Source organism: Vipera ursinii, assembly GCF_947247035.1.
Source record: "Vipera ursinii genome assembly, chromosome: 6".
Classification (NCBI taxonomy): Eukaryota; Metazoa; Chordata; class Lepidosauria; order Squamata; family Viperidae; genus Vipera; species Vipera ursinii.
Window position 1 is genome coordinate 26,632,058 of NC_139515.1, and position 27,143 is coordinate 26,659,200.

A 27,143-nucleotide genomic window follows, 5' to 3' on the forward strand; every position below is an offset into this window, starting at 1 on the left:
ACCAATTAATAATCTATAAAAGCATGAATCAAGTTATTCAAAGGTCACTAAGTTTATTAAAGAGCTTTTGATGAGGAATTTTGTTAAAGGCTTTTATTAATCCAAGAATACAGCGCTGACACCACCATCCACGTGCCTATTATCTGTATTAGCAGTTCCAAATCCCTCCCTGAGTAAGTCAATATAGGCTCAGGTAATCTGTCCTGTATCTTTTGTAAGGGAGACAGATGCAAAGAACTAAGTACATTTTTTCTGCAAATCTTTCTGTTTGTTAGGAAAGAGTTTTCATTTGCTAAAGAGAGCTTTCTTATTATTTATAGTTTCTTCAACATTAATAGAAAATGCGGTTTTGGTTAACCCTCTTACCTCATGGAATATATTTTAGCTGAGAAAGAATTACTGCAGTTTTAAATAAACTCTAGGAAAGAATTAATGATCATCACCTTTTATTTGCTTTTTCTTTTTTCTCCAAAAGAGAAATCCAAATGCTAGCAGCGAGAGAAAAAATGTTGTTGCTACAATGCCTGCAATGAGTCCTGTGAAATTTGAGTCTGGTTGAATCATTACTTTCCCAATAACTGTTGACGAAATTTCTTTCTTCCACTGAAAGATAGATAGATTCAAAAATTCTAAAATGTACTAACACACACACATACTGTATATGTAGCAACAATGACAAAAAATCAGCATAATTTATTTATGGAAGTTGGGCAGGCATTGGTTTCACCAATAATACACATTTTATCACACATCCACTACAAGTTCTACTTGTTCTTTATTTCTGCTATCAGTAGCTCTTATTCCCTTATTCTGACCCAGGAAAAATGTCCAAGTTAATAAGGAAGCAAAAATGATGATGAGGATGAGGAAGAGTATTTATATCTATGTTTGTCTGCTGGCTCAATGATTCCCTGCTTAGCAAAGAATAATGCAGCATGCATTAAGTTCACTGAGTAATTAATAGGGCTTATTCGAGAGGTTTTGCTCAATTCTGCAGATAAGAAAAAAACTGTCTAAACCAGGGGTGTCAAACTCAATTTCATTGAAGGCTGCATCAGCATTGTGGTTGCCCTCAGGGGGCCTGGTGGGTATGGCCAGGGTGGGCGTGGCTAGAGTGCATATGGCCTACTGGGTGGGCGTGGCCAGCTCTACATCGTTCGCATCAAGGGTGCCTATGGGGGCCTGGGCAGGAGTGGGACAGATCTGAGGGTCTCTGGCAGAAGGAGGGTCTCTGGGCCAGGGCCAAGGCAGTGGGGGCCGTTCCCTCACTGTTTCCAGGATAGCTTCGCGGGCCACATGAAACCACTTCACGGGCTTGATCTGGCCCCCAGGCCTTGTGTTTGACATGTCTGGTCTAAACATTTATTCAGTTATCTGAATAAATATTTCATATTGATTTATTTGCTTTATAGGTAGTTCACCAAATTAACAATGTGATCATTTTTGTAAGAAGTCACTGATTAACTTTAAACTATGCCATGCTCTGTACTTCACAATAGCTTATAACGTTCCTTAAGATTACAATGGGAGACAGCTTTTCCTACTCAAATCATTTGTTCTGTTGGTAAAAATATATCATCAGTCTTATACAGTAATTACTGGAATTTAGTTAGCTGTTATCAAGTTGGATTCAGTTCCTGCCAACTATATGAAGAAATATTTTTCATTCTGAATTATGTTTACTAGTAACTTGTAACTCTTCCAAAGACATTCCAATAATATCTTTGATGTCAGCAATCTACCTGATCTATTATCTTTTTTTTTTACTTCTCTCAACCTTGCCAAATACTTTCCACCATCTGCTTGTATATAGTCCAAGATGTTCATAATAACTGTCTCCATAGCCACAATTCAAAGGCATCTATTATCTACTCAATGCTTTCTCAATGCCAGTCTCTACAGACAAATGTTTATCACAAAAAGCCATTGCCTCTAGCTATTCTGGGCTTTGTTAGAGGTTTGTATGGTATTAATATCTGAAGTGGGAAAGATGCTTCCTATCTACAGTATGTCCTTGTTGTTGTATCCTGTTGGCAGAATCTTACAGAAGATACACAGTCCTAGAAAAATATGTCTTTGAGTTAAGCAGGCAGTAACATGTCATAACAATCATCTTGTAAACAGAGGTTCCTCCATTTCTTCAATTTTGCCATTCTACTCATCCAAGATCAATACTATACCATTCTTAGTATTGCATTTAGTATTTCTTGCAATTTTCTGTAGAATTCATTCTACCATTCCTAGTATTGCATTTAGTATTTCTTGCAATTTTCCGTAGAATTCATTCTATCATTGTGTCCTAAGAAGCTGGTAAAAAAAAAACACCTATCCACTTTAGAAAAGTTCAAATTGCCAGGGCCAGATGGTTTACATCCCAGGATAGTGAAAACACTGATGTGATCTCAGAACCACTGAACAAAATCTTTCAGAACTCCTGGAGCAGAGGGGAACTGCCAGAGAATTTGAAAACAACTGATGCCATTCCACTATTCAAGAAGGGGAAAAAGAGGATCCAGGAAACTACTGTATAGACTAATCACATGACATCAATACCTGGGAAAATCCTGGAAAAGAAGCAGGAGATTTGTGAGCAGCGCAATTACTAAAAGCCAGCATGGGTCTGTTAAAAACAAAACATGCCAGACAAACCTTACTGCTTTCTTTTATAAAGTGACTAAATTAGTGGATCAGGAAAATGCTGTGGATATACTTTACTTGGACTTCAGTAAGGCATTTGACAAAGTAGACCACAGCCTAGTTCTTGATAAAATAGAAATGTGGGATAGACAGCATCACCACCAGATGGATTTGCAGTTGTATTCAGTATGTAGTCTTAATGGAACTACATCTACAAAGAAGGAAGCATGGGGTTTCTCAAGTGCTCTTCAACATCTTCACAAATGATCTAGATGAGGGGATAGAAGGGGAACTCATCAATTTGCAGATGACACCAAACTGGGAAGAATTGTCAACACTTTGGAAAATGGACTCAAGATTCAGAAGACAGAATTCAGCATTGGGCCCTATCCACAAAGATGCAGCTCAGTGGTGAGAAAAGTAAGGTACTACACTTAGACAGAAAAAACAAATGTACAAGTATAGAATAGGTAGTAGCTGGTTCAAGCAGTAACTGTGTTGTTGTTGTTGTTAGTTGCAAAATTGTGTCTGACCCATTGTGACCCCATGGACAACATTCCTCCAGGCCTTCCTGTCCTCTACCATCTTCTGGAGTCCATTTAAACTCACGCCTACTGCTTCAGTGACTCCATCCTGCCACCTCATTCTCTGTCGTCCCCTTCTTCTCTTGCCCTCAATCTTTCCCAGCATTAGGCTCTTCTCTAGTGAGTCCTTCCTTCTCATTAGGTGGCCAAAGTATTTGAGTTTCAACTTCAGGATCTGCCCTTCTAAAGAGCAGTCAGGGTTGATCTCCTCTAGGACTGACCGGTTTGATCGCCTTGCAGTCCAAGGGACTCGCAGGAGTCTTCTCCAGCACCATGGTTCAAAGGCCTCAACTCTTTGGTAATCAGCCTTTCTTATGGTCCAACTTTCACAGCCATACATTGCAACTGAGAAGACCATAGCTTTAACTATACACACTTTTGTTGGCAGGGTGATGTCTCTGCTTTTTAGTGTGCTGTCTAGATTTGCCATGGCTTTCCTCCCCAGGAGCAAGCGTCTTTTAATTTCTTGGCTGCAGTCCCCATCTGCAGTGATCTTGGAGCCCAGGAAAATAAAATCTGTCACTACCTCCATTTCTTCTCCGGATCCCATGATCTTGGTTTTCTTAATGTTAAGTTTCAACCCAAGTGTTGCACTCTCCTTCTTCACCCGCAACAAGAGGCTCTTTAGTTCTTCTTCACTTTCTGCCATTAGAGTGGTATCATCTGCATGTCTTACGTTGTTGATATTTCTTCCGGCAAAATTAATTCCAACTTTTGATTCATCTAGCCCTGCCTTTCTCATGATGTGCTCTACATATAAGTTAAATAGGCAGGGTGACAATATACAGCCTTGCTGGAATCCTTTCCCAATTTTGAATCAATCAGTGGTTCCGTGTCCAGTTCTCACTGTTGCTTCTTGGTCCACATATAGGTTTCTCAAGAGACAAATAAGATGGTCTGGTACTCCCATCTCTTTAAGAACTTGCCACAGTTTGTTGTGATCCACACAATCAAAGGCTTTAGCATAGTCTATGAAGCAGAAGTAGATTTTTTCTGGAACTCCCTAGCTTTCTCCATGATCCAGCATATGTTGGCAATTTGATCTCTAGTTCCTCTGCCTTTTCAAAATCCTCCCTGTACTTCTGGTAGTTCTTGATCCACATACTGATGGAATCTAGCTTGTCGCATTTTAAGCATAACTTTACTAGTATGTGAAATGAGTGCAATGGTACGATCGTTTGAACATTCTTTGGCACTGCCTTTCTTTGGAATTGGAATTTGGAAACTGATCTTGTCCAATCCTGTGGCCACTGTTGAGTTTTCCAAATTTGCTGGCAAATTGAGTGTAGCACTTTTACTGCATCGTCTTTTAAGATTTTGAATAGCTCAGCTGGAATACTGTCACCTCCACTAGCTTTGTTGTTGCTCAGCTTTCCTAAGGCCCACCTCACTTCACATTCTAGGATGTCTGGCTCAAGGTCAGTGATCACCTCATCGTGGTTATCAGGGAAGTTAAGCTTGTTCTTGTATAGTTCCTCTGTGTAGTTTTGCCACCTCTTCTTAATCTCTTCTGCCTCTGTTAGGTCCCTGCCATTTTGGTCCTTTATCATGCCCATTTTTGCATGAAACGTTCCCTTCATCTCTCCAATTTTCTTCAAGAGATCTCTGGTCCTCCCTATTCTATTGTTTTCTTCTATTTCTTTGCACTGTTCATTTAAGAAGGCATTCTTATCTCTTCTAGCTATTCTCTGGAATTCTGCATTCAATTACCTTTCGCTTCCCTCCTTTCCTCAGCTATTTGCAAAGCTTCCTCAGAGAGCCTTTTTGCTTTCTTGCATTTTCCCCCCTTTGGGATGGTTTTAGTTGCTACCTCTTGTACAATGTTGTGAACCTCCCTCCATAGTTCTTCAAGCACTCTGTCTATCAGATCTAATTCCTTAAATCTATTTGTCACCTCTACTGTATATTCATCAGGGATATGATTTAGTTCATACATGAGTGGCCTAGTGCTTTTCCCTACTTTCTTCAGTTTAAGCCTAAATTTTGCAACGAGAAGCTCATGGTCTGAGCCACAGTCAGCTCCTGGTCATGTTTTTACTGACTGTATAGAGCTTCTCCATCTTTGGCTGCAGAGCACATAGTCAATCTGATTTCTGTGGTGACTGTCTGGTGATGTCCATGTGTAGAGCTGTCTCTTGGGTTGTTGGAAGTTTGCTATGACCATCGTATTCTCTTGACAAAATTCTGTCAGCCAGTGCCCTGCTTCATTTTGTACTCCAAGGCCAAACCTGCCTGTTATTCCAGTTATCTTTTGGCTTCCTACTTTAGCTAGGGTCCTAGTGGACCACCACATAAGTATGAGCAAGCAGTGTACTGCAGCTGCCAAAAAACCCAAAGCAGTCCTAGGCTGCATCAATAGAGGGATAGCATCAAGATCACAAGAATGACAGTAACTTTCTACATTACACTAGTGAGGCCACACTTTGAATATGGTTACCACAATACAAAAAACCCACTGAGATCCTAGAAGAGTGTAGAAAAGAGCAACAAAGATGATAAGGGATCTAGAGGCTAAACTGTATGATTAATGGTTAAGGAGCTAGATACGTTTAGCATAACAAAAAGAATAATTAGGGGTAACATGAGAACTGTCTTTCGGTGTTTTGGGCTGTCACAGGTATAAGAGGGTTGACTTATTATCTTGAGGGTAAGATAAGACGTAATAGGTGGAAGCTGCTTAAAAATAGATCCAAGCTGGAACTAAAGTGAATTTTCCTGACAGTTAGAACAATTAATCAATGGATCAGCTTGCATCCCAGAGTTAGGGATGCTCCATCACTGTAGGTCTTCAAGAAAAGACCGGGTAGACATTTGTCCAGGATGCAATAATTGTTGTGATTCAACGTCAGCCTGTGGTACCGGTAGCTGGGTCGGATGATTCTGAAGAGGAGGAGGAAGAGGGGTTTGGAGAGCCTTTGGTGTCAGAGGGAGGTTCTGATACACTGCAGGACTCTCAGCCTGGCCCCTCCCATCTTGTTCCTCCTCAGACTCAGCCATGTGAGCATGAGGGATTGGAAGAAGACAATCCACAGCTGGCTCTGTTCAGGGATACTAGGAGCAGGAGGCAATCTACCAGAGCAGAACAGAGGAAGGCAATGAGGCAACTCAGGAGAAGGCAATGAGAAGCCACGCCTTGGGACTGCTGATAAAAGGGGAAGATGTGGGAGGTGCTGGTTGCTGAAGGCAACCGTTTGAAGATCTTCTGCTAGAGCCCTGGTCTGTTATTGTTATTAATTCTTATTTGAACTTTTGGTTTAACTCTTGAACTTTTCGTTTAACTTTTGTTTGAACTCTTTGTAAATAAACTTGGTTGGTTTTTTTTCAGCCTGTTGACTATAAAAAGGGGTTGTCCCTGACATTCAAACAGGGCCAGTCGTAGGCTGGAACAGAACAATAATTGAGCAAGGGTTTGGACTAGAAGACCTCCAACATCCCTTCCAGCCCTATAGTTCTGTGATTCCTAATATACGTATATCTTCGTATTGATTCTTCCTGGATATCCACTATTTTTTAACAGATAACATCTTATTGTTTATTAGGTTATAGTCAAGCTCATATAGTACTCAGCAGTATATTACTATCATTCTATTCCATTGTACAGACATTCCATGAATAATTTATAATAATATGAAATTAATTGTTCCATTCCAATTCATCTATGTTTACTTATTCCTAAGGTAGTTTGGCATGCTTCACGTTCACTTTGATCCATATATCTAATATTTCAAACACACACACACACACACACACCCTTGTAAATTGCCTCTTTCAATATTGGCAGACTTGTCTTTTAATATTGGCAACATAAATGTAATCATGATATAAAAGAGGGTGCTTAGCTAACAAAAACTAATATTTCATCAAGAAAATACCTGGAGAATTGAACTGTGTGACATACTGTATTTCTACATTTTTTTTGAAATATGTATAGACAGAGAAAGAATTATGCAAATAATAAGGATTATTAAAAGGCAAAGCTCAAACTTTATTCACAATTTAAAATGCCAAGTTATGGTTGCAAATTTGATTCTGAATTGCAGACAAATTTCCAATTCATACATTTAGCTAAAATATGATGTCACATGGAGAAATATTTTCCTATAAGATTGCATTAATAGTGAAGTAGAATATTTATGAGAGCATTCAATTGTTCAAAATACTACAAAAAGGAGTTACTACAAAATACTACAAAAACATAATTAATAATTACAAATTTGAAAAAGAAATGTAAAATACAGTATGAATGATTGGTTCAAACCAGATTAAGAATGCAAAAACTACATACTTCCAAACAATTTTAAATGTTGCTGCTACTCACCTAATACAAAGTTAGAGAAAGACAGAATGAACATACAAAAACAACTAGAAATTCAGAGTAGTAGGCATTGTTAGTAAAAAAAGGTGACGTTTAAAACTGAATCATATGTGCAATATTAACATAAATATCCTACCACAATATTTAATTCATGGTTGGTTTTGAGCAGCTCTTTAGGAATGGTACAAGAAACAGACTGCAACTTCAAGGTGATGTTCTCACAACTCCGGTTTCCAACTTTTAGTACTTCACCTTTAACAGCTTCAGAGTCAATGTTACTTCCCTAAAAAAAAGTTACATTAATTAAACATAATAAAGAGAAGTAGTAAAACAAAAGGCAGAATAAATACTGGATTGTATTTATTCTTTCCATAGTTAACAAAATGCCATAAGAAATGCCATTTCTCAGTGGCCATTACAATAGATTAAATAAGATTCCTTGGTGTACGGAAGTTACCAAATGATCAAGCAGAAAAACTCGACATTTCAGATAATTACAGCAATACACTGGTTAAGTTTATCTTCCTAACATTTCCCAATAGCTATTCTTTATTCAAATCAAAGTTACAAAGGGTCTTAAAAATGTCTAAATAGATTCACAAATTGTTGCCTGTCACTAAGACTGGAGTTCAATGGGAATAAAAATTTTTTTATAGACATACTAAGTACCTTACATCAAAGTGCAGAACAGGATGGCTACAACACAATAGATCAGAGGTCACCAACCTTTGTCAGTTGGCAGACCGGAAGAAAAGGGAGGGGGAAGCATTTTACATGTGTGTGTGTGTGTGCGTGCCGCAAACGGGGTGGGGCTAGCACCCATGTGATACTAGCCCTTCCCTGTTCATGTGTGGCGCAGAGCCTTGTTTCTGTGCCCTGTGGCGGCCCGTTTTTGCACCCTGTGGTGCAGCGGGGTCCCATTTTTGCACCCCAAGGCGCAGCAGTGGCTCGTTTTTGTGCCCTGTAGTGCAGCGTTCTGTTTTTCCACCCCACAGTGCTAGCGCAAGTGAGGGGGGGCCTGTCCCGCGTCCAGTTTGTCCTTTGAGATAAGCTTGACTCCTGATGATTATAAGGACCAATTCATGTAATTTTCTTAGCATCACTCTTAAAGTAATTTGCCACTTACTACATCTGGGATTTTGTTTTCAATTTCCAGTCCTTTAGCCTTAGAGTTTCTAGTGGTTTTCTATCCAAGTGCTAATAAGGGACAAATCTACAAATATTGGCTAAGTGTTCACAAATTTTCTCAAAAAACACATTGCAACGATTCAGCAGTAAATTGCCATTTATTTAAATTACAGTCACAGAATAAATCTGGACAAATACTTAATATTTGGTCATTGTTTGGGAGTTACAGATATTTCCTAAGCCTCTGGAAATCTTATGTACCGTATATACTTGAGTATAAGCCGACTCGAGTATAAGCCGAGACCCCCAATTTCACCCCCAAAAACTGGAAAAAGTTGTTGACTCGAGTATAAGCCGATCCGCCGTTCTGCAAGCCTCTGCCGCCAGCAGAGGCTCGATCCGCCATTTTGCAAGCCTGAATACACAGGAATACCCTGTGTGGCCGCGGCTCTCGGGGAAGCCCTGGCTGTCAGCTTCCTCGCTCCACGCTGCCATTCGGGGCCCGCGCGTTCCCCGGGCAAATCGCGGCGCCCAGCAGGCGAGGAAACACGCCCACTCCAGTCGCCCACCCTTCCCTCAGGAGACGCGAAGCAAGTGACCGCTCGGAGCTTACCGAGGACTTGCTTCGGTGCTTCCAGGATCGCGCGCACCTCTCCCAAGCCGCCGCCGTCCGGAGACCTGCTGAAGTTTGGGGAGGTTTGGGGAGGTGCGCGCGCACCTCCCCAAACCTCCCCAAACGTCGGCAGGTCTCCGGACCTCTGCGCCCTGCCTGCCTGCTTCTTTCCGCAGCGGAATGAAGCAGGCAGGCAGGGCGCGGAGGAACGGAGACCCGGAGACGTTTGCGGAGGTTTGGGCGCCTCCCCAAACCTCCCCAAACGTCGCCGGGTCTCCGTTCCTCCGCGCCCTGCCTGCCTGCTTCTTTCCACAGCGGAAAGAAGCAGGCAGGCAGGGCGCGGAGGAACAGACACCTGCCGACGTTTGGGGAGGTTTGGACGCCTCCCCAAACGTCGCCGGGTCTCCGTTCCTCCGCGCCCTGCCTGCCTGCTTCTTTCCACAGCGGAAAGAAGCAGGCAGGCAGGGCGCAGAGGAACGGACACCTGCCGACGTTTGGGGAGGTTTGGGGAGGCGCCCAAACCTCCCCAAACGTCGGCAGGTCTGCGCGGAGGAACGGAGACCTGGGGAGGTTTGGGGAGGTGCCCAAACCTCCCCAAATGTCGGCAGGAGGAACGAAGACCTGCCGACGTTTGGGGAGGTTTGGGGAGGCGCCCAAACCTCCCTAAACGTCGGCAGGTCTGCGCGGAGGAAAGGAGACCTGGGGAGGTTTGGGGAGGCGCCCAAACCTCCCCAAAAGTCGGCAGGAGGAACGGAGACCTGCCGACGTTTGGGGAGGTTTGGGGAGGCGCCCAAACCTCCCCAAACGTCGGCAGGTCTCCGTTCCTCCGCGCCCTGCCTGCCTGCTTCTTTCCGCTGCGGAAAGAAGCAGGCAGGCAGGGCGCGGAGGAACGGAGACCTGCCGACGTTTGGGGAGGTTTGGGGAGGTGCGCGCGCACCTCCCCAAACCTCCCCAAACTTCGGCAGGTCTCGGACGGCGGTGGCTTGGGAGAGGTGCGCGCGATCCCGGAAGCACCAAAGCCTCGGCCGCGCACAAGTCCTCGGTAAGTTTTTTGTTGACTGGAGTATAAGCCGAAGTGGAATTTTTCAGCCCAAAAAGTGGGCTGAAAAATTCGGCTTATACTCAAGTATATACGGTATATATAATCATGTTTTAGGGAACAACACACAGGATACATACAGAAATGCTGAAATATAACATCTATATTTGCAATTAGGGAAGGAAATTCCTGGAGGTAACACATTTGTGAATGATACCAGGATCCTGGATAATCTTAGAGGTCATCCTTGACTTAGAACCATTTGTTTAGTGACTGTCTGATTTATTATATTACTGAAAAAGTGACTTATGGCCAGTCCTCACACTTAGAACTGTTGCAGAATCTCCATGGTAAAGTAATCAAAATTTGAGTACTTAGCAACTGGCTGACAGACCTGCCCCAGTCTGATCACTTAGGGAAGTAAAACTCTTGACTCCATTTGAAGTGAAAAAACAATTTTACTAAGAGATGCTGATTGCAGGACTCAAGCAGAATCTTGTGACTGTACGCAAGGCATCCCGGTCCAGATAGGTTCGCAACTGGTGCACCAGGCGAACCTGGGCAAAGGCCCCCCTAGTTACAGCTCCTATATGATCTTCCAGGAAGAGCTGTGAATCCAGGAGGACGCCCAAGTTGTGGGCCCTATCTATGGGGGGTAATAACTCACCCCCCCATAGTTAAAGATGGAATAACCTAAATTTCCCGAGATGCCGGCAGGTACAACCACTCAGTCTTGTCGGGATTGAGCCTAAGCCTGTTCCTCCCCATCCAGACCCGAACCGCCTCCAGGCAACAGGACATCACATCGAGGGCATACTGATGATACCCGACCCCAAAACCACGAATGATCTCACCCAATGGCTTCACATAGATGTTGAACAGGAGAGGCGAGAGGACCGACCCCTGAGGAACTCCACAAAGGAGAGGCCTCAAGGCCGACCTCTGCCCTCCTGCCAACACCGACTGCGAACGTCCCAGGAGGTAGGAGGAGAACCACTGCAAAACAGTGCCTCCCACTCCCAACCCCCTGAGACGCCGCAGTAAGATACCATGGTCGATGGTATCGAAAGCTGCTGAGAGGTCTAATAGGACTAGGACAGAGGAACAACCCCTGTCCCGAGCCCGCCAGAGATCATTCACCAGCGCGACCAATGCCGTCTCCGTGCTGTATCCGGGCCTGAAGCCCGATTGGTACGGGTCCAGATAATCATCTTCCTCCAGGAACTAAGGGAGCTGATGCGCCACCATGCTCTCAACAACCGTCGCAAGAAAGCGAAGGTTGGAGACCGGATGATAGTTGTTTAAAACAGCCGGGTTCAGGGCAGGCTTCTTGAGGAGGGGTCTCACCAATACTCCAGAAGATAGGCTTAAAATATAGGAGGATCTGGACAGACTCGAACACTGGGCGCTATCTAACAAAATGAAATTCAATGGTGAAAAAAGTAAGGTTCTACATTTAGGCAGGAAAAATCAAATGCACAGGTATAGTATAGGTGGTACCTTGCTCAATAGTAGTAACTGCGAGAGGGATCTCAGAGTCCTAGTAGACAATCACTTCAATATGAGCCAGCAGTGTGCTGCAGCTGCCAAAAAAGCCTACACAGTGCTAGGCTGCATTAACAGAGGGATAGAATCAAGATCACGTGAAGTACTAATACCACTTTACAATGCCTTGGTAAGGCCACACCTGGAATACTGCATCCAGTTTTGGACACCACGATGTAAAAAAGATGTTGAGACTCTAGAAAGGGTACAGAGAATGGCAACAAAGATGATTGGGGGACTGGAGGCTAAAACATATAGGGAACGGTTGCTGGAATTGGGTATGTGTAGTTTAACAAAGAGAAGGGTGAGGGCTGACATGATAGCAGTGTTCCAATATCTCAGGGGCTGCCACAAAGAAGAGGGAGTCAAGCTATTCTCCAAAGCATCTGAAAGCAGGACAAGAAGCAACGGATGGAAACTAGTCAAGGAGACAAGCAACCTAGAACTAAGGAGAAACTTCCTAACAGTTAGAACAATTAACCAGTGGAACAACCTGCCTCCAGAAGTGGTGAATGCTCCAACACTGGAAGTTTTTAAGAGGAGACTGGACAACCATTTGCCTGAAATGGTATAGGGTTTCCTGCCTGAGCAGGAGGTTGGACTAGATGACCTCCAAGGTCCCTTCCAACTTACTTATGATGATGATGATGATGAGGTTGCTCCACGTAAGTTGCTCCTTGTTACACGTTTTCAACAAATGCTTTTAAACCCTTTTTAAATCATTCTAACATTGACTGATATATACAAGTAGGTTTTAAAGTATCTGAATAAATATATAGGCACACATATGTCATTACTTTATTTAAATAGTTTTTCTTGAATTCACTTTTAATTTGCATGTATTTATTTGCTGGAAGCAAAATGTACCCCATTAATTACTGCAAGTAAAAGCTTTTCTGTTTTGGCACTAATTAAAAAACCAGTTCAAAAAGTCTTTTGGTAAGAACGTTTTGGACATTGAATTAACTGGTCACTTAATTTTATGCTGTGTTTGCTTAATGACTACATAACAAAGCATGATAATGAAATGTGTAAATTGAGTATTTGTACTTGTTTGAAAATTCATTTCTGCCAATTGGAGTTCTGGAATCTATGCTTGCAAATTAATGCTATGGGCACATATTTTACAATATGCCAACGTTTTTTGAACAAAGCTTTCTCAACTCTTATCTGAAACCCCTCTTGTTCTTGAGATTTACTGATGACATTTCCATCATCTGGAGCCATGAAAAAGAATCTCTCATCAAATTTCATAAAAGACTTCAACAACCTCCACCCTACTATCAACTTTCAAGTTGATTCACTGAGTCCATTTCTTTGATTTTATGTTAAATTACACAATGGACACAAAACAGTACATTATGTAACAAACCCACAAATCATCATAGATACCTACATATTGCTAGCAGAACATACTATCAAATCTATTGTGTATAGCCAGACTCTGTACTACAGTTCCTTTTGTTTTAACCCACTTGAGATGCTCAATTGATGGCATTAAACCAGAAAACTGAACTTCTCATCCAATGAGATCAACAGACATATCAACACAGCCAAATCAATTCCATGAGAGAACCTATTACAAGACAGGCCACAAAAACTAAACAATATAATACCACTCATTGTTACCTTCAAATCACAGTTCAAGCCATTCAAACATATTATTAATAGACTATAAACCACTCTACAAATATGCTACAATTTCTCAGGCACTGGGTACAAGGTCCAATTTTTGCATACAGACAAACTACTCAGCCTCAACCAGAAACAAAAGGAGAATGCTAACATGGAAACCAGATCTTGCAATAAGTCCAGAGGTTTAGATTTACAAAAACAACTTTTTCACAGAGTTCAACAACTTCGCATTCAAGATATGGGGCCTCTTCACCTGCTCTAATATGATATATGCTATTACCAGCCAGCAGTGCCCCTCTGGATCTGATATCAGACAGAAAAGAAGAACAAAGTAATTGCCAAGGATTTTAACCTCCCAGAACACTCCATTACAAATCTCAAAGGCTATTCTGGAACAAAGAAACTTCACCAGCACAAATGAGCAAGAGATTGCTGAAATCACATGCATCCAAGGATTTCAGGAAATCTTCATGTATGCATTTTAAACATGTTATAAGTGTTAACTGATAAGATACATGAAACTTGCATACGTGTAACCACCTTCTTTTTCCTCCACTTCATTCCAATTTAAATCTTACATTAAATTATTCACTCCAAATATTAGATGCAGCAAGCTGTCGTTCAGAAAATTTTATAGCTTTTGATACAATTTGTTAATTTGAAATGATGATATTCTCTTGATTTTTTTACTATTATATAAAGTTGCTCAGAGTTACTAACTTTACAACTATATCATATACATTCAAGGCATAAAACTGATACTAGAAATTATTTTAAAAATAGATTATTACCAACTGAAATTACAAACCCTGCATATTTTGTACTAAGAGAAAGGGAAAACATGCTTTCTTAATATATGAGTAGTAAAGTTCACTTTTATTTAGCCTGATACCCAGCCATCTTTTACCTTCTGAGATTAAAAACTATTCAGCAATCTGTCATTTTAAAATCTGCTTAAAATCATTATCACAGTTTTTGTATAACACAGTATCTATTCAGCTAGGTAGGCCAATAACTATTTTAATAAAGTAATGCCTCCATAATGCCCAGGATAACCACGGAAGTGAAAGCATGCATGTCATATAAAACCTTACCTTAATTATTACATTCTGACTTCCCTTGGAAATCAACAATGGTGTTTCAGAAATGGTAAAGTCAGGGTCATTCACATAATCAAAATTAAAACCAGATGAAGTGACACCATCAAAAATGAAAAACATTTTCGTCACAAAAGGCAGCATCAGCTCATAGGCTTTCAGTGAAGGAGTTGTACAACAGATTATTTCAGAATCTGAACGATGGTCACATGCCTGTAAAAAAGCAAACTAAGTAGATGTATCTACTAATATTATTAATACTAATATTACTAAGATACTAATATTATTGTCTAAAATGTTTTATATGAAAGACTGAGTTTTATCTTTTTGTTGTAATCACACTGCAGTTATAATATTTGCTTAAAGCGTATAAGCATTGGAAATTATATTGAATGACTATTTATGTTGACCATAGAAGCATAAGCAGGAAGATGTAAATGTACCACTGATAGATGTTGATTATATAGTAATCATTTTTTATTTAAAATCCTAAACTACATATGTATAACTTCAGTGCATATTGGTTTTCTATATGCATGGATTTCCCCATTTACTTCATTGGAATGCAGGTATACACTTAGAGATCTGAGATAATTTGTTCTTACAAAAAGTTATTTATGCAGCTATAATAAGACATTACTCAACTCAAAGTACAGAGAAAGCTCTACTTCCACTTAAAAACAAAGGCCTAAAAATGTACTTAAATGTTGAATGATTTTATTTATTTTAAAAATGTAGATGCTATTTTGAAAAACAAATTTGCAGGGAAATCTCAACGAAGACAGAGTATCAAATATTCAAATGAAACAGACTGGAGAAATTGAACATAATTCTGGACTGCCTTCTACCAGTATCAAGAAGGTTTTAGTTCCAGCACAATGATAGTTGCTCTCCAGATGTTGCTGATATACAACTCCCAGTCTAGAATCTAGATAATGTGAGGTAAGGTATGTTAGAAGTTGTAGTTTAGACATATGTAGAAAATCATCAATTTCCAATCCTTGCTTGTTGTTTACGTGTCTTATTATCTTCTACTAATTTAACACATTTAGCCCAATGGCAATCTAAAAGTGTTTTACTCTAAGAAATGGATTAAACTAAATAACTTCCTTCCAACTTTTAATCTGTATGGTGAAATATTGCAAACCATTTCATGCTTTATAAATATACTAAATATCTTAAATTAACTATTAGGTAACAGGTTATCTAAAGAGAATGCCTCTAACAAAGATACTGTACTTGACTTACTTTTTATATCTACAGTAACACCTATAAGAATATGGAAAGATTCTTTGACCCAGCAGAACATATTGATTAAGAAAGATATTGGGTGAAAGAAAAAGGCTAAAGTGAAAATTAAGAAAATAGATGATGGGCCTATCAGAGAGAATATTTAAAAAAGAAACACCTGTTTGAGAATGGTTAAAGAAATAGAAAAAATTTGGAGGTGAATTTGACTTTAAGAGGGAAGAGCCCCTCAAGTAACATAGTACTTCCTTTTTCTTCTTTTTTATTTTATTTCTTGATATGAGTAATATAAAAGAGTTGGAATGGCTTATATAAAGGAAATGTTTTAGATATCTAAAGGTGATTGACTTTAAGAAAATTATAAATGGATTAAAAAAATGTTTTGACTAAGAGCTAAAAGACTAGAGCAGGGGTGTCAAACTGCCGGCCCATGGGCCGGATGTGTCATACGGAAGCTGCGCCCACCCCATTGCCAGCAATGGCAAAACCGTCCTGATACGTTGTGCGACATCACGTGACGTCGTGAATTTGACATGTCTGGATTAGATTTATTAAATGGAATATTTAAAGATTAAATACATTTTTAATTATGGTAAAAAAAGAATGAAATTTTTTTGGAAATAAATATGTGTTAGCTTATAGGAAATAGGGATTTTAAGTAGCATACTATCTTTTTATTTTATTTTTTTATTCTTTTTCTTCTTTTTTTCTCTTTTTAGTCTTATTTATTGCTTAAGAAAGGTAAAAGTATTGGGTTGGCTTACATAAGAAAAATAGATTTAAACATTTAAATATAATTAACTTTGACAAAATCTTAACCAGTACAAACGTTTAGAACATTGAGGGAAAAACAAATGTAAACAAGAACTGTAAACAGGATATAGGATGAGACAACCAGAATGACTAGATAGAAAAGGAATATTATATTGACGTGTTTATTATTTGTAGAAATATTAGAAAACTTTTATACTCAATTATCACTCATTAAAACAACAAGAATTGTATTAACTTAAGGTTGGTAAAAGAGAACACTATGGGGAAAAGAGGAAATCAAGTAAAGTTATCATGTGGATTATAGATTATAGAAATTAACTGTTAGTGAATGTTTTTTAAATGTAAACCCAGGCAATGCACTATCTACAGAATATTAAGGTGATTATGTTAAAAAATTAATAAAACATACTTAAAAAATAAAGAGAAAATTATCTTAAATTACAAAAAGAATATAAGAAAATGTAACATATAAGATATATTACAGTATAAAAACTTAATACATGGAACAATGATATGCAATTAGAATTAGGATCTCATGCAATTCGTTCATTGTTTATAAAAACTATTTTAAACTTTTTGCTCTGATCTTTTAAGGCATTCAAAAATAGATAATTATATAGTTATATAGTTCAAATAAACCTAGAATACCATAACACATTTCATTAATACAAATTCATTGCACTTCTTATCTACTGCAGAGTAAAAAATGTCTTTTAAATTAACAGTGGCATTTCAACCTAGTTTGTGGTCATCTATTAGAATGGGATCTATAGCTTGTTACTTTATCTGCCTAGACTCTGAAAAGCATGCTTTCAGAGAATGATAATAAAATCTAATAATGATCTTTCGTGATGATGCAATGTGACTAATTGGAAAGGTCACAGTAAATCACATTTCTAATGCCCTTACTGTTATGTTATTTGACACAACATTTTGACTTTGAACTTAAGTTTTAGCAATTGAAAAATGTGATGCTTTCATGAAATAGTACATTGTTTTCCTTTAAGACTAAATTAAAATGCATACTATGTTAGGATGCATTTTGATTTAGTGTTACTTTAAATTTTTATAAATATTTTTAATGTAATACATAAACTACTAAGTATGTGTATTTACAAAATAAATAGAAATATCTATTTTGAGTGTTTATAATTGTTTTAAATAAAAAAATTTCAATTGTATTTCAGTATTATTATTTTTATTTCCACCACCTGCCCATGTGAACACAGGTAGAATACAGACCATATGGAAGAAGAAACATTTTCACAAAACCCACATGGCTTTTAAGACCCTCACATGTCTTTCAGAAACAATAATGCGACCTATGAAGTAATGAATATAAACACTACCTATAAACTCCAGTAATTAATTAATATTTTCTTAATTTTGTGATATAGCCATAAAACTGGAAGAAGATCTGCGTACATCAAGTGAGATAAAGAGATAAAAATGGCCCAGACCATTACAATGCGAGATAAAATGTTTGAAATAGAATCCCAAACTTTGATGTATTAAAATGCTAAAGGAAAAGATATAATTCAAAATAATTATCACAAAGGCATTTCAAATCATCACCTCACACATTGTGCAGGCCCACACCAATAAACAGTACTTATAGTGTTTTACATTATACAATTCGTGCGTGCCAAAACTTAGCACTTAGTTTTTGTCTGTTTGCAACAGCAGCTGATTTTGCATAGCATTGCTAACTTTAGATGCATCTGTACATACTTCTAAAAAAACCCCAAGCTCTATGCATATTCATTGGCATTTATATCCAGTTAAATATGTATGTAATTCCTGGATTGCTTCCATCTTCACTTACTGGATTGATGTACCAAACAGCACAAAACTATTCCTGCTGGATCCTACCAATTGTGCTAACAATGGCTTTTGGGAAGCTCATAAACATGGACAGGAGAATGACTACCATCTTTTACTGTCGTTCTTCAATGATATTTCAGATATGTTATATATTTTAGGATATGCACACATTTGAGTGGACTGGATGTTTCTAATCAGAAGATGCTACTCCTATGTCTCCCGACTCAACTGGTTCCAACTAATGTTGTAGTTTAGGGCAGGGCTTTTCAACTGGTGGTACACGTACCACCAGTGGTAGTTTAGTACCAGGCTGGTGGTACGCGAGCCCTAGCTAATTGTAGTGAGGGAGGGAACCAGTTAAAGCGGACCCATTGCTATTTATATTAACATTGGAAGTACTGAATATAAATATTAGACAAGATATACAAATTAAAAGATTGGAGATAAAAGATGAAAAATATAAACTACAAGCTTTTGCTGATGACCTGGTTTTCATATTAGAGGAGCCACTTGAAACAAGCACTAAACTGTTGGAGAAAATAGAAAAGTTTGGAGAAGTGGAGGGTCTGAAAATAAACAGAGAAACGACTAAAGTATTGACGAAGAATTTGACAGATAAACAGAAAATCAACTTACAAAAAAGACAAATCTGCAAATATTTAAAAAAGTTAAGTACTTGGGAATTTATTTAATAGCAAGATGTGTAACGCTAAAAGAAGATAACTATGAAAGATTGCTAAAACAAATAAAATTGGACTTGGAAAACTGGAAAAATCTCCAACTAGCTACTGTGAAAATGAATATTTTACTGAAAATACTCTTCTTATTTCAAATGATTCCTGTACAATTGGGAAAAGCCAATGGTGACTTGAAAGCAACAATATTTCAATTTATCTAGCAAGGGAAAACAGCATGAATTAAAGTGAAAATGTTACAGGAAGCTAAAGATAGTGGAGGATTTGGACTCCCAGACTGGAGATTATATTACCAAGCAGCTATTTTAACATGGCTTAAAGAATGGATAACGCTTAGAAATAAAAGACTATTGTACTTAGAGGGGCATGACCTACAGATTGTTTGGCATGCCTTTCTGTGGTACGGGAAGGATAAAATACACAGATATTTTCAAAACCATTTTATAAGGAATGCACTTCTTTTAGAATGGGAAAGAATAAAAGAGAAAATTTATATCAAGATACCTGAATGGCTTTCAACAATGGAAGCTTTTGCCTACCCAAATTTAATCAACTATGACAAAGTTGTGACGTACAAAGACACTTTGGATACTGAAGGAAAACTGAAAGGTAGACAAGATTTACAATAACAAGGTATTTAACATGGTGGCCATATTTGCAAATTCAAAGATATGAAAAAGATTAGAAAACAACGGGATTCTATCAAGAACAGACAGAATTTGATCAAATATTATTAAAAACAAATGAAAAGTTGATTAAGAATCTTATTTCATTCTTTAACAAAGTGACTAAATTAGTAGACCAGTGAAATGCTCTGGACATAATATATTTAGACTTCAGCAAGGGATTTGACAAAGGAGACCACAACCTACTTCTTGGTAAACTAGAAAAATGTGGGATAGACAGCATCACAACCAGATGTATTTGTAACTGGTTGACAAACTGTATTCAACAAGTAGTCCTTAATGGTACTATGTCTACATGGAGGGAGGTAAGCAGTGGGGTATCACAAGGTTCTGTCTTAGGCCCAGCACTCTTGAATATCTCCATAAATGGCTTACATGAGGGAATACAAGGGGAATTCATCAAATTTGTCAATGACACTAAGCTGGCAGGAATAGCCAACACCCCAGAAGGCAACCTCAGGATACAAAAAGATCTTGACAGACTTGAACAATGGGCCCTATCCAACAAAATGAAATTTAATGTGGAGAAAAGCAAAATTTTACACCTGGGCAGGAAAAACCAAAAGTACAAGAACAGATTAGGTGACACCTGTCTTAAAAACAGTATCTGTGAGAGGGGCCTTGGAATCCTAGTAGATGATCACTTAAATATGAGTCAGCAGTGTGTGGCAGCAGCAAAAAAAGCGAATACAATCCTGGATTGTATAAACACAGGCACAGAATCAAGATCACACAAAGTATTAGTACTGACTTATAAAGCCTTAGTAAAACCACACCTGGACTAATGCATCTAGTTTTGGTCACTACATTACAAAAAATGTTGACACTTTGGAAAAAGTACAAAAAAAGCAACTAAGATGATTAAAGACCTGGAGACTAAAACATGAAAAACAGTTGCAGGATTTGGGTTTGGCTAGTCTAGAGAAAAGGATCAAGAGGGACATGATATCAGTATTCTAGTATTTGAGAGGCTGCCACAAAAAGGGAGGGGGGGGTCAATTTATTTTCCAAAGGACCAGAGGGCAGGACAAGAAACAATGGATGGAAACTAATCAAGTAACCTGGAATTAAGGAAAACTTCCTAACAGTGAGGACAATTAACCAGTGGAACAGCTTGCCTTCAGACGTTGAGGGTGCTTCATCACTGGAGGTTTACAAGAAGAGACTGGACAGTCACTTGTCTGCAATGGTATAGGATCTCCTGCTTGAGCAGGGGACTGGACTAGAAGACCTCCAAGGTCCCTTCCACCTCTATTCCAATTATTAAGGTTTTTGTGCAAGTAAATATTCCCCACAATAGAAGAATACTGCCTTTTATTTATCCTGGATCTGATCTAAAACAGTGGAATCCTCTTCAACTTCTACAGCTTTAAGAGATGTGGACATGTTGGCTGGGGAGTTCTGGGAGTTCACACCTCTTAAAATTTGAGAAATACCAATCTAAAGTTCTTACACCACAGGTGTTAAACTTGCCGCGTCACATGACATGTTGCGACATATCATGACTTTTTTTTCATTGCCGGAGCTGGGGTGGGCACAACCTCTGTATGATGCAACCAGCCCGCAGGCCGGCAGTTTGACACCCCTGTCTTACACTATGAGATAGAGAACAAAACTTAATTTCATCTATGTTACCCATTTGGATTCTCTTGTGTTCAACTTTCCCTTAATTCAGACTTTCCTTTTAAATGTATGTTTATCTAATAGAAGAAAATATTTCTGGCTCAAGATTGAACTGCAGGATCCTTGGCATTCTCTGAGCTTGGTTGTTTCTTTGCAGATGTTTTATTACCAAATTAGGTAACATCATTAGTGTAGCATGTTTATCCATCCACCTATCCTTGAATTGGGGAAATCTGCAAGGTCTCCCATTGTGACCATCTATCCTCCCTCTATTGCCTGTATCAAATCACCCTTATTTGTATGTTTATTCAGTTAAACAAAGACCTGTTCAACATTCAATTTTAATAACAAATGCTGCAAAGCTACATTTAATGGATGGGCAGAAAATCACGTCTGCAGCTGTTGTATATTGTGAACTTACCACACTGAAGTTTCTGCCTATTTTGGGGACTGTTACCAACATCTTTGGAGAGAATGCTGAATTCAGGTTTATCCCTTGTGCTGTAATTGTACTTCCACCACTGATAAAATAAAGACATTGAAATAATCTTGTAAATATTACTCCAGAAAACTGATTGCTATTTTAATTTTAATAAGTATGCATGCATAGTTGTTTACAGGATGAAACTAATTTTGCAAAAAGAACATTACAACCCCTGAGCCTGCCTGCCTGCCTTCTTCTTTCTTTCCCTTTTTTGATTTTTTTTTCTGAATCCCATCAAGACTCAATATGTAATTATTTTTATAAGCTGGGAAATGTGCAAACTAAACAAAGAATAGTAGTTTAACGTAGTCCTGATGGATCTTAGTCATTGTTGACCCAAACCCCAACAGCTTTCACCAATTTTATATATATAAAAAAACCAAACAGACCTCAACCATCTTTCCCATCAAAATACGATCATCAGAATTTAAATATTCTGTACTTTGTTGACCAGAGTGTAATAAGCAGAGTGGAACAGAAGAAATATTAAACAATCTTTCATGTCAAGGAGTCAGAGCAAACACAATACTATTTACAATAACAAATACAATTCTTACATCAAGAATTCTAAGCTTAATACTATTGTTCTCTCACGAGGAGAGGAACAAGCTGTATAAATCAGTAAGCATTAATTTTTTTTAGATAATTTTGTGATAATGCAATAACAATTTCAGAGGATGATTCTGGAATACTGTAGTGCTACCATGTACTGGTAATTTATTTATTTTTTGACAATCCAGAAAGAGTTTAAATATTCAAAATGTCAACTGTTCTAAAAGATACTGGCAGTCTCTAAGCAAGTTTTCCTTGTCACAACCCCCAATATTCTTCCTTTTTTTTTCTCTGAGCCTTTCTCCATTTGTGCTTAACTGAAGCAGAAAGATGCCCCACCAACAATTGTTTCTATAAGCCAGTTTGGTGTAGCAATTAAGGTAGTGGCCTAGAACCAAGAGACTGTGAATTTAAAGTTTCCCTTAGGTATGAAAGCTGGCTGGGTGACTTTGGACCAATCACTCTCCCTCAGTCCAGTATTTCCCCCCATTCCAACACTGGCCAAGGACCACCTCAGGGGTTGAGCAGTGTCATCCATTATGTTGGAGGAAAGCCCAAAATAATGGTGACTTGATACAGGCCATAGAAGGAGAATAGGCCACAATGGAGACCAAGTAGATTTCCCTAATTCAAGGATGGATGGATCCCCTCCAACCAGCAGTGGGGAAAGTCCCCATTTCTATTCACCACTCCACTGGTTCTTGCTCAGTCTCCCAACTGTCTACTTTTCCATGTCTGATCTTTTCTTCCATTTCTGGAAGAAACATGGTCTAGGGAAGCAAGTGGAAAGCAAGGCAGCCTGTTGAGAGGGACGAGTTTTGGTGGCCCCATATGAAAAAGGACACAGAGGTCTATGTGGCCAGTAGCCCCATGTACAACCCAATGAAATGACTGCCTAGGAAGCCCCCCCCCTGGACTGCTACAGCTAGTAGCCAACACTACCAACCCATGGGAAGAGATCTCTATGGACTTTATTGTAGAGCTGCCAGAAAGTGCTGGGAACACTGTGATTTTTGGACTGTCACCGATTTGTTCTCCAAGTAAGCCCACTTTGTGGCGTGGTCCAGGATTCCTTCAGCCCAGACTTGGCACATATACGGGCATCATACCAAGGAGTACAATTTACTTCAAAGTTTTGGTGGGAGTTCTTAAGGCTGACAGGCTCCTCCAAGGTGCTTAGCTCTGCCCACCATTCTCACATAAATGGAGCCTATGAATGTACGAACTCAATCCTAGAGCAATACCTGAAATGTTCTGTAAACTACTAACAGACCGATTGGGCCAAGCTTCTGCCCTTTGCATAAGTAGCATCTAATAATTCTATGCATAGTAGCACTGGGTTTACTCTATTCAAGGTGGCTCCTGAGGTGGAATTTGCACCCATGCTGGAACTCCCATAGAAGCCATCATTGGCCTCACTGAGCTAGATGGGTCACAGTGCGTAAGGCATTATAGAAGGCAAGGGAAACCACAATAAGCAGCCCGACAAAAAAAGGGTACCCAGAGGGAGTTCATCCAGTGGGGGACAGAGTATACCTATCCACCAACTTTTTGAACCTCAGGCAGTCATGTAAAAAGCTGGGAACCAAATACATAGAACCTTTCCTTATTACCCAGATTGTAAATCCAGTGAGTGTTGAAATTGCCCAAAAGCCTCAAATGCATTCATCCCATATTTCATTGCAATGTTAAAGTCTTTCTGTAGCTTGGTACTCAGGCATGCAAGTGAACCTCCTCCTAAAAAGGTAAAGGTTCCCCCGCACATGCGTGCTAGTTGTTTCTGACTCTAGGGGCCAGTGCTCATCTCCGTTTCAAAGCCGAAGAGCCAGCGCTTGTCCGAGGACATCTCCATGGTCATGTGGCCGGCATGATTAGATGCCAAAGGCGCATGGAACGCTGTTACCTTCCCACCGTAGTGGTCCCTATTAGTTTTTATTTTGGAAGACCCATTGGAATCAGGCCCTAAATTATTGGAGGAAATTAGTGCCTTTGGAGAAGTAGCAGGTTTAAAGATTGATCGAGATAAAACTAAATTTTTGGTAAAGAATATTGGAACTGAATCCAAGGTACAATTACAAGAGGTGATGGGGATCCAAATAGTTAAAAAAGTTAAATATTTAGGTATTTGGCTATGTTCAAGGTGTCCATCTATAAAGGAATTAAATTATCAAAAATTGATGACTGAGATGGAGAAGAAATTAGACAGCTGGAAAAACATTCAACTCTCAATCCTAGGACGAATCGCAGTGATTAAGACTCATATTTTGCCAAAGTGGTTATACCTATTCCAAACTGCTCCTGCAAAACTAGATAAGAATTTTTTTAAAAAAACTAGAACAGATAGTTGGTAGATTCATATGGAATAATCGAAAGCAGCGTATTAAAAGAAGAACGCTGCAGGAGCACAAAACAAGGGGAGGATTGGGGCTCCCACATTGGGAGCTGTATTACCATGCCTCTGCCTTGGCTTGAATTAGGGACTGGGTTGTGTTATCTAGAAGGTGGGTGTTAACTATTGAAGGATATAACTTAACACAGGGATGGCATGCCTATCTCTGGCCAAGGAAGGATAGTCAATATAAAGTTTTCTCTAATCATTATATTAGGGATGTATTGATAAACTCTTGGCGTATGGTGAGAGGGTGGATCTATACAAAGATACCTGGCTGGTTTACTCCTTTGGAAGCTGTAACTTATTCAACGTTACACAATCCAGACAGAAACTATAGGTATAGAGATCTCATAGATCTGAGAGGCAATCTTAAATCCAGGGAGGAGTTACATTTTGGGGGTATAGAGTTGGATTGGTGGTCGTATTCTCAAATGAGCTCAAGGTTTAATAGGGATAAGCAGGAATTTGGAATCAATATAATCCCACAAGAATTAGACAAGATTTTATGGGGAAGTGATGCTAAATTTTTATCTAAGATCTATAATCTACTTTTGTTCCATGGGATGGAAGGGGGAACAATAAATGACGTAATGATTGCCTGGGGGAGAAATATTGGTCGCACTATAGAATTAGAAGAGTGGGAACAAATTTGGAAGAAAAATATAAAATTAACGTTAGCAACGGCATTTAAAGAAAATATATACAAAATGTTGTATAGATGGTACTTAGCTCCCGCACGAATTTCCAAAATGTTTCCCAATGCAAATGACAAATGTTGGAAATGTGATTCTGCCAGGGGCACTTTCTACCATCAATGGTGGACTTGTCCAAAGGTTAGGCGTTACTGGACCAATATAAAAAATTGGTTATTTCAAATAACAGGATATGATCTTCAATTGGACCCAGCTATTTTCCTCTTGGGGATGAAGCCACAAGAAGTACCAAAAAATGTTTGGTATCTAGTAATACATATTACAACAGCGGCGCGTATGATTTATGTGCAATATTGGAAGACGAAGGAAATCCCAACGGACTATCAAGTAATAGAGAAAGTATTACTATGCGCAGAGTCAGATCGAATGACATATATTCTCAAAGGGAAAAGTGAATCACTTTTCAATAAAAGTTGGGACTCCTGGTTTTCATGGTCACAAAATAGAATATTTAATCTCAACGGGGGAAATACTAGATGATTGTGTATTATTATTTGAGGTATAGAATCTGGAGATATATACAATTATAGATTTCTAATATTTGGTAATTAAAGGTTACTTAGCCTGGGATGCATGAGAAAAAGAAATTAGGGGTAGTATTACACTCCCCGGTCTTGTCTAATGTTGTTTTTGTTTTTTTGGTGTCTAGGATGTTTTGGTGTTTTTCTATTTGATGCACTTTTCAGTACTTTGTAATAATGTTCTTGTTTTTTTATTTAAAATTTGTTTAATAAAATTTATAAAATTAAAAAAAAGAATAACGAAATGGTTCATCTCTCAGTTTAACTATTCCATCAAAATGTATCAAAAGCCATATTTGAATTTAATATATATAATCATTCCAGTGAGGTGTGCAACTTACCTGCCATAAACTTCCTCCAATTCCTTTAATTGATTTTTTACTGCCCTATTTTTCTACTTGCATTTTTACGTGCTTTCGAACTGCTAGGTTGGCAGAAGCTGGGATGAGTAGCAGGCGCTCACTCTGTTACGCAGCACTTGGGATTCGACCCGCCAAACTGCTGACCTTCTGATCGACAAGCTCAGCGTCCTAACCCACTGAGCCACCGCGTCCCTTTTTGAACCTCCTCCTACTCCCATCTTAAGGAGCAGAGAGGAGCATTTTAAGATTCAGAAAATCCTGGACTCAAGAAGGCACAAGGGGAAATTATAGTGTCTAGTGTTGTGGAAGGGGTATCCCCTAGCAATGGAAAGGGTAGTGGCAATTTACATGAGCTGTTTGCAGCCTGAGAAAATCACACAGCCCCAAGGTCAGAAGGGGAAGACTTTTGAAAGGTGCAAACTGTTTGTCCAAAACAAAATGCTTAACCTGGACTGGTGGACACTGGATGGCCTGGGGAAGAAAAAGGGGTTTCACTGTACTGCGCTTTGCACCAAAACATCAAAACTGGCTTCACTTTTTCTGTGCCTATATGGATCTTTCAGTAAAGATTTACTCTTAGAAATAAAAAATGTCCCAGGAGTTTCTTTTGTTGTGCATGCCAATAGTACGGTTGACACCAGGACTGAATCATCCTTCCTTTGTACTCCACCCACAA

General features: G+C 39.0%; 1 protein-coding gene across 1 annotated transcript in view; it reads right to left on the reverse strand.

Moving 5' to 3' along the window:
* MET (MET proto-oncogene, receptor tyrosine kinase) overlaps positions 1–27,143 on the reverse strand; it is a 216,442-nt gene that overhangs the window by 47,001 nt on the left and 142,298 nt on the right. Inside the window, exons 10-13 of the mRNA XM_083366679.1 lie at positions 21,865–21,964; positions 14,591–14,806; positions 7,673–7,819; positions 444–603 (exon numbers count right to left, since the gene is read on the reverse strand). Coding sequence (XP_083222805.1) covers positions 444–603; positions 7,673–7,819; positions 14,591–14,806; positions 21,865–21,964 — 623 coding nt within the window. The remainder of the gene's footprint in view (positions 1–443; positions 604–7,672; positions 7,820–14,590; positions 14,807–21,864; positions 21,965–27,143) is intronic.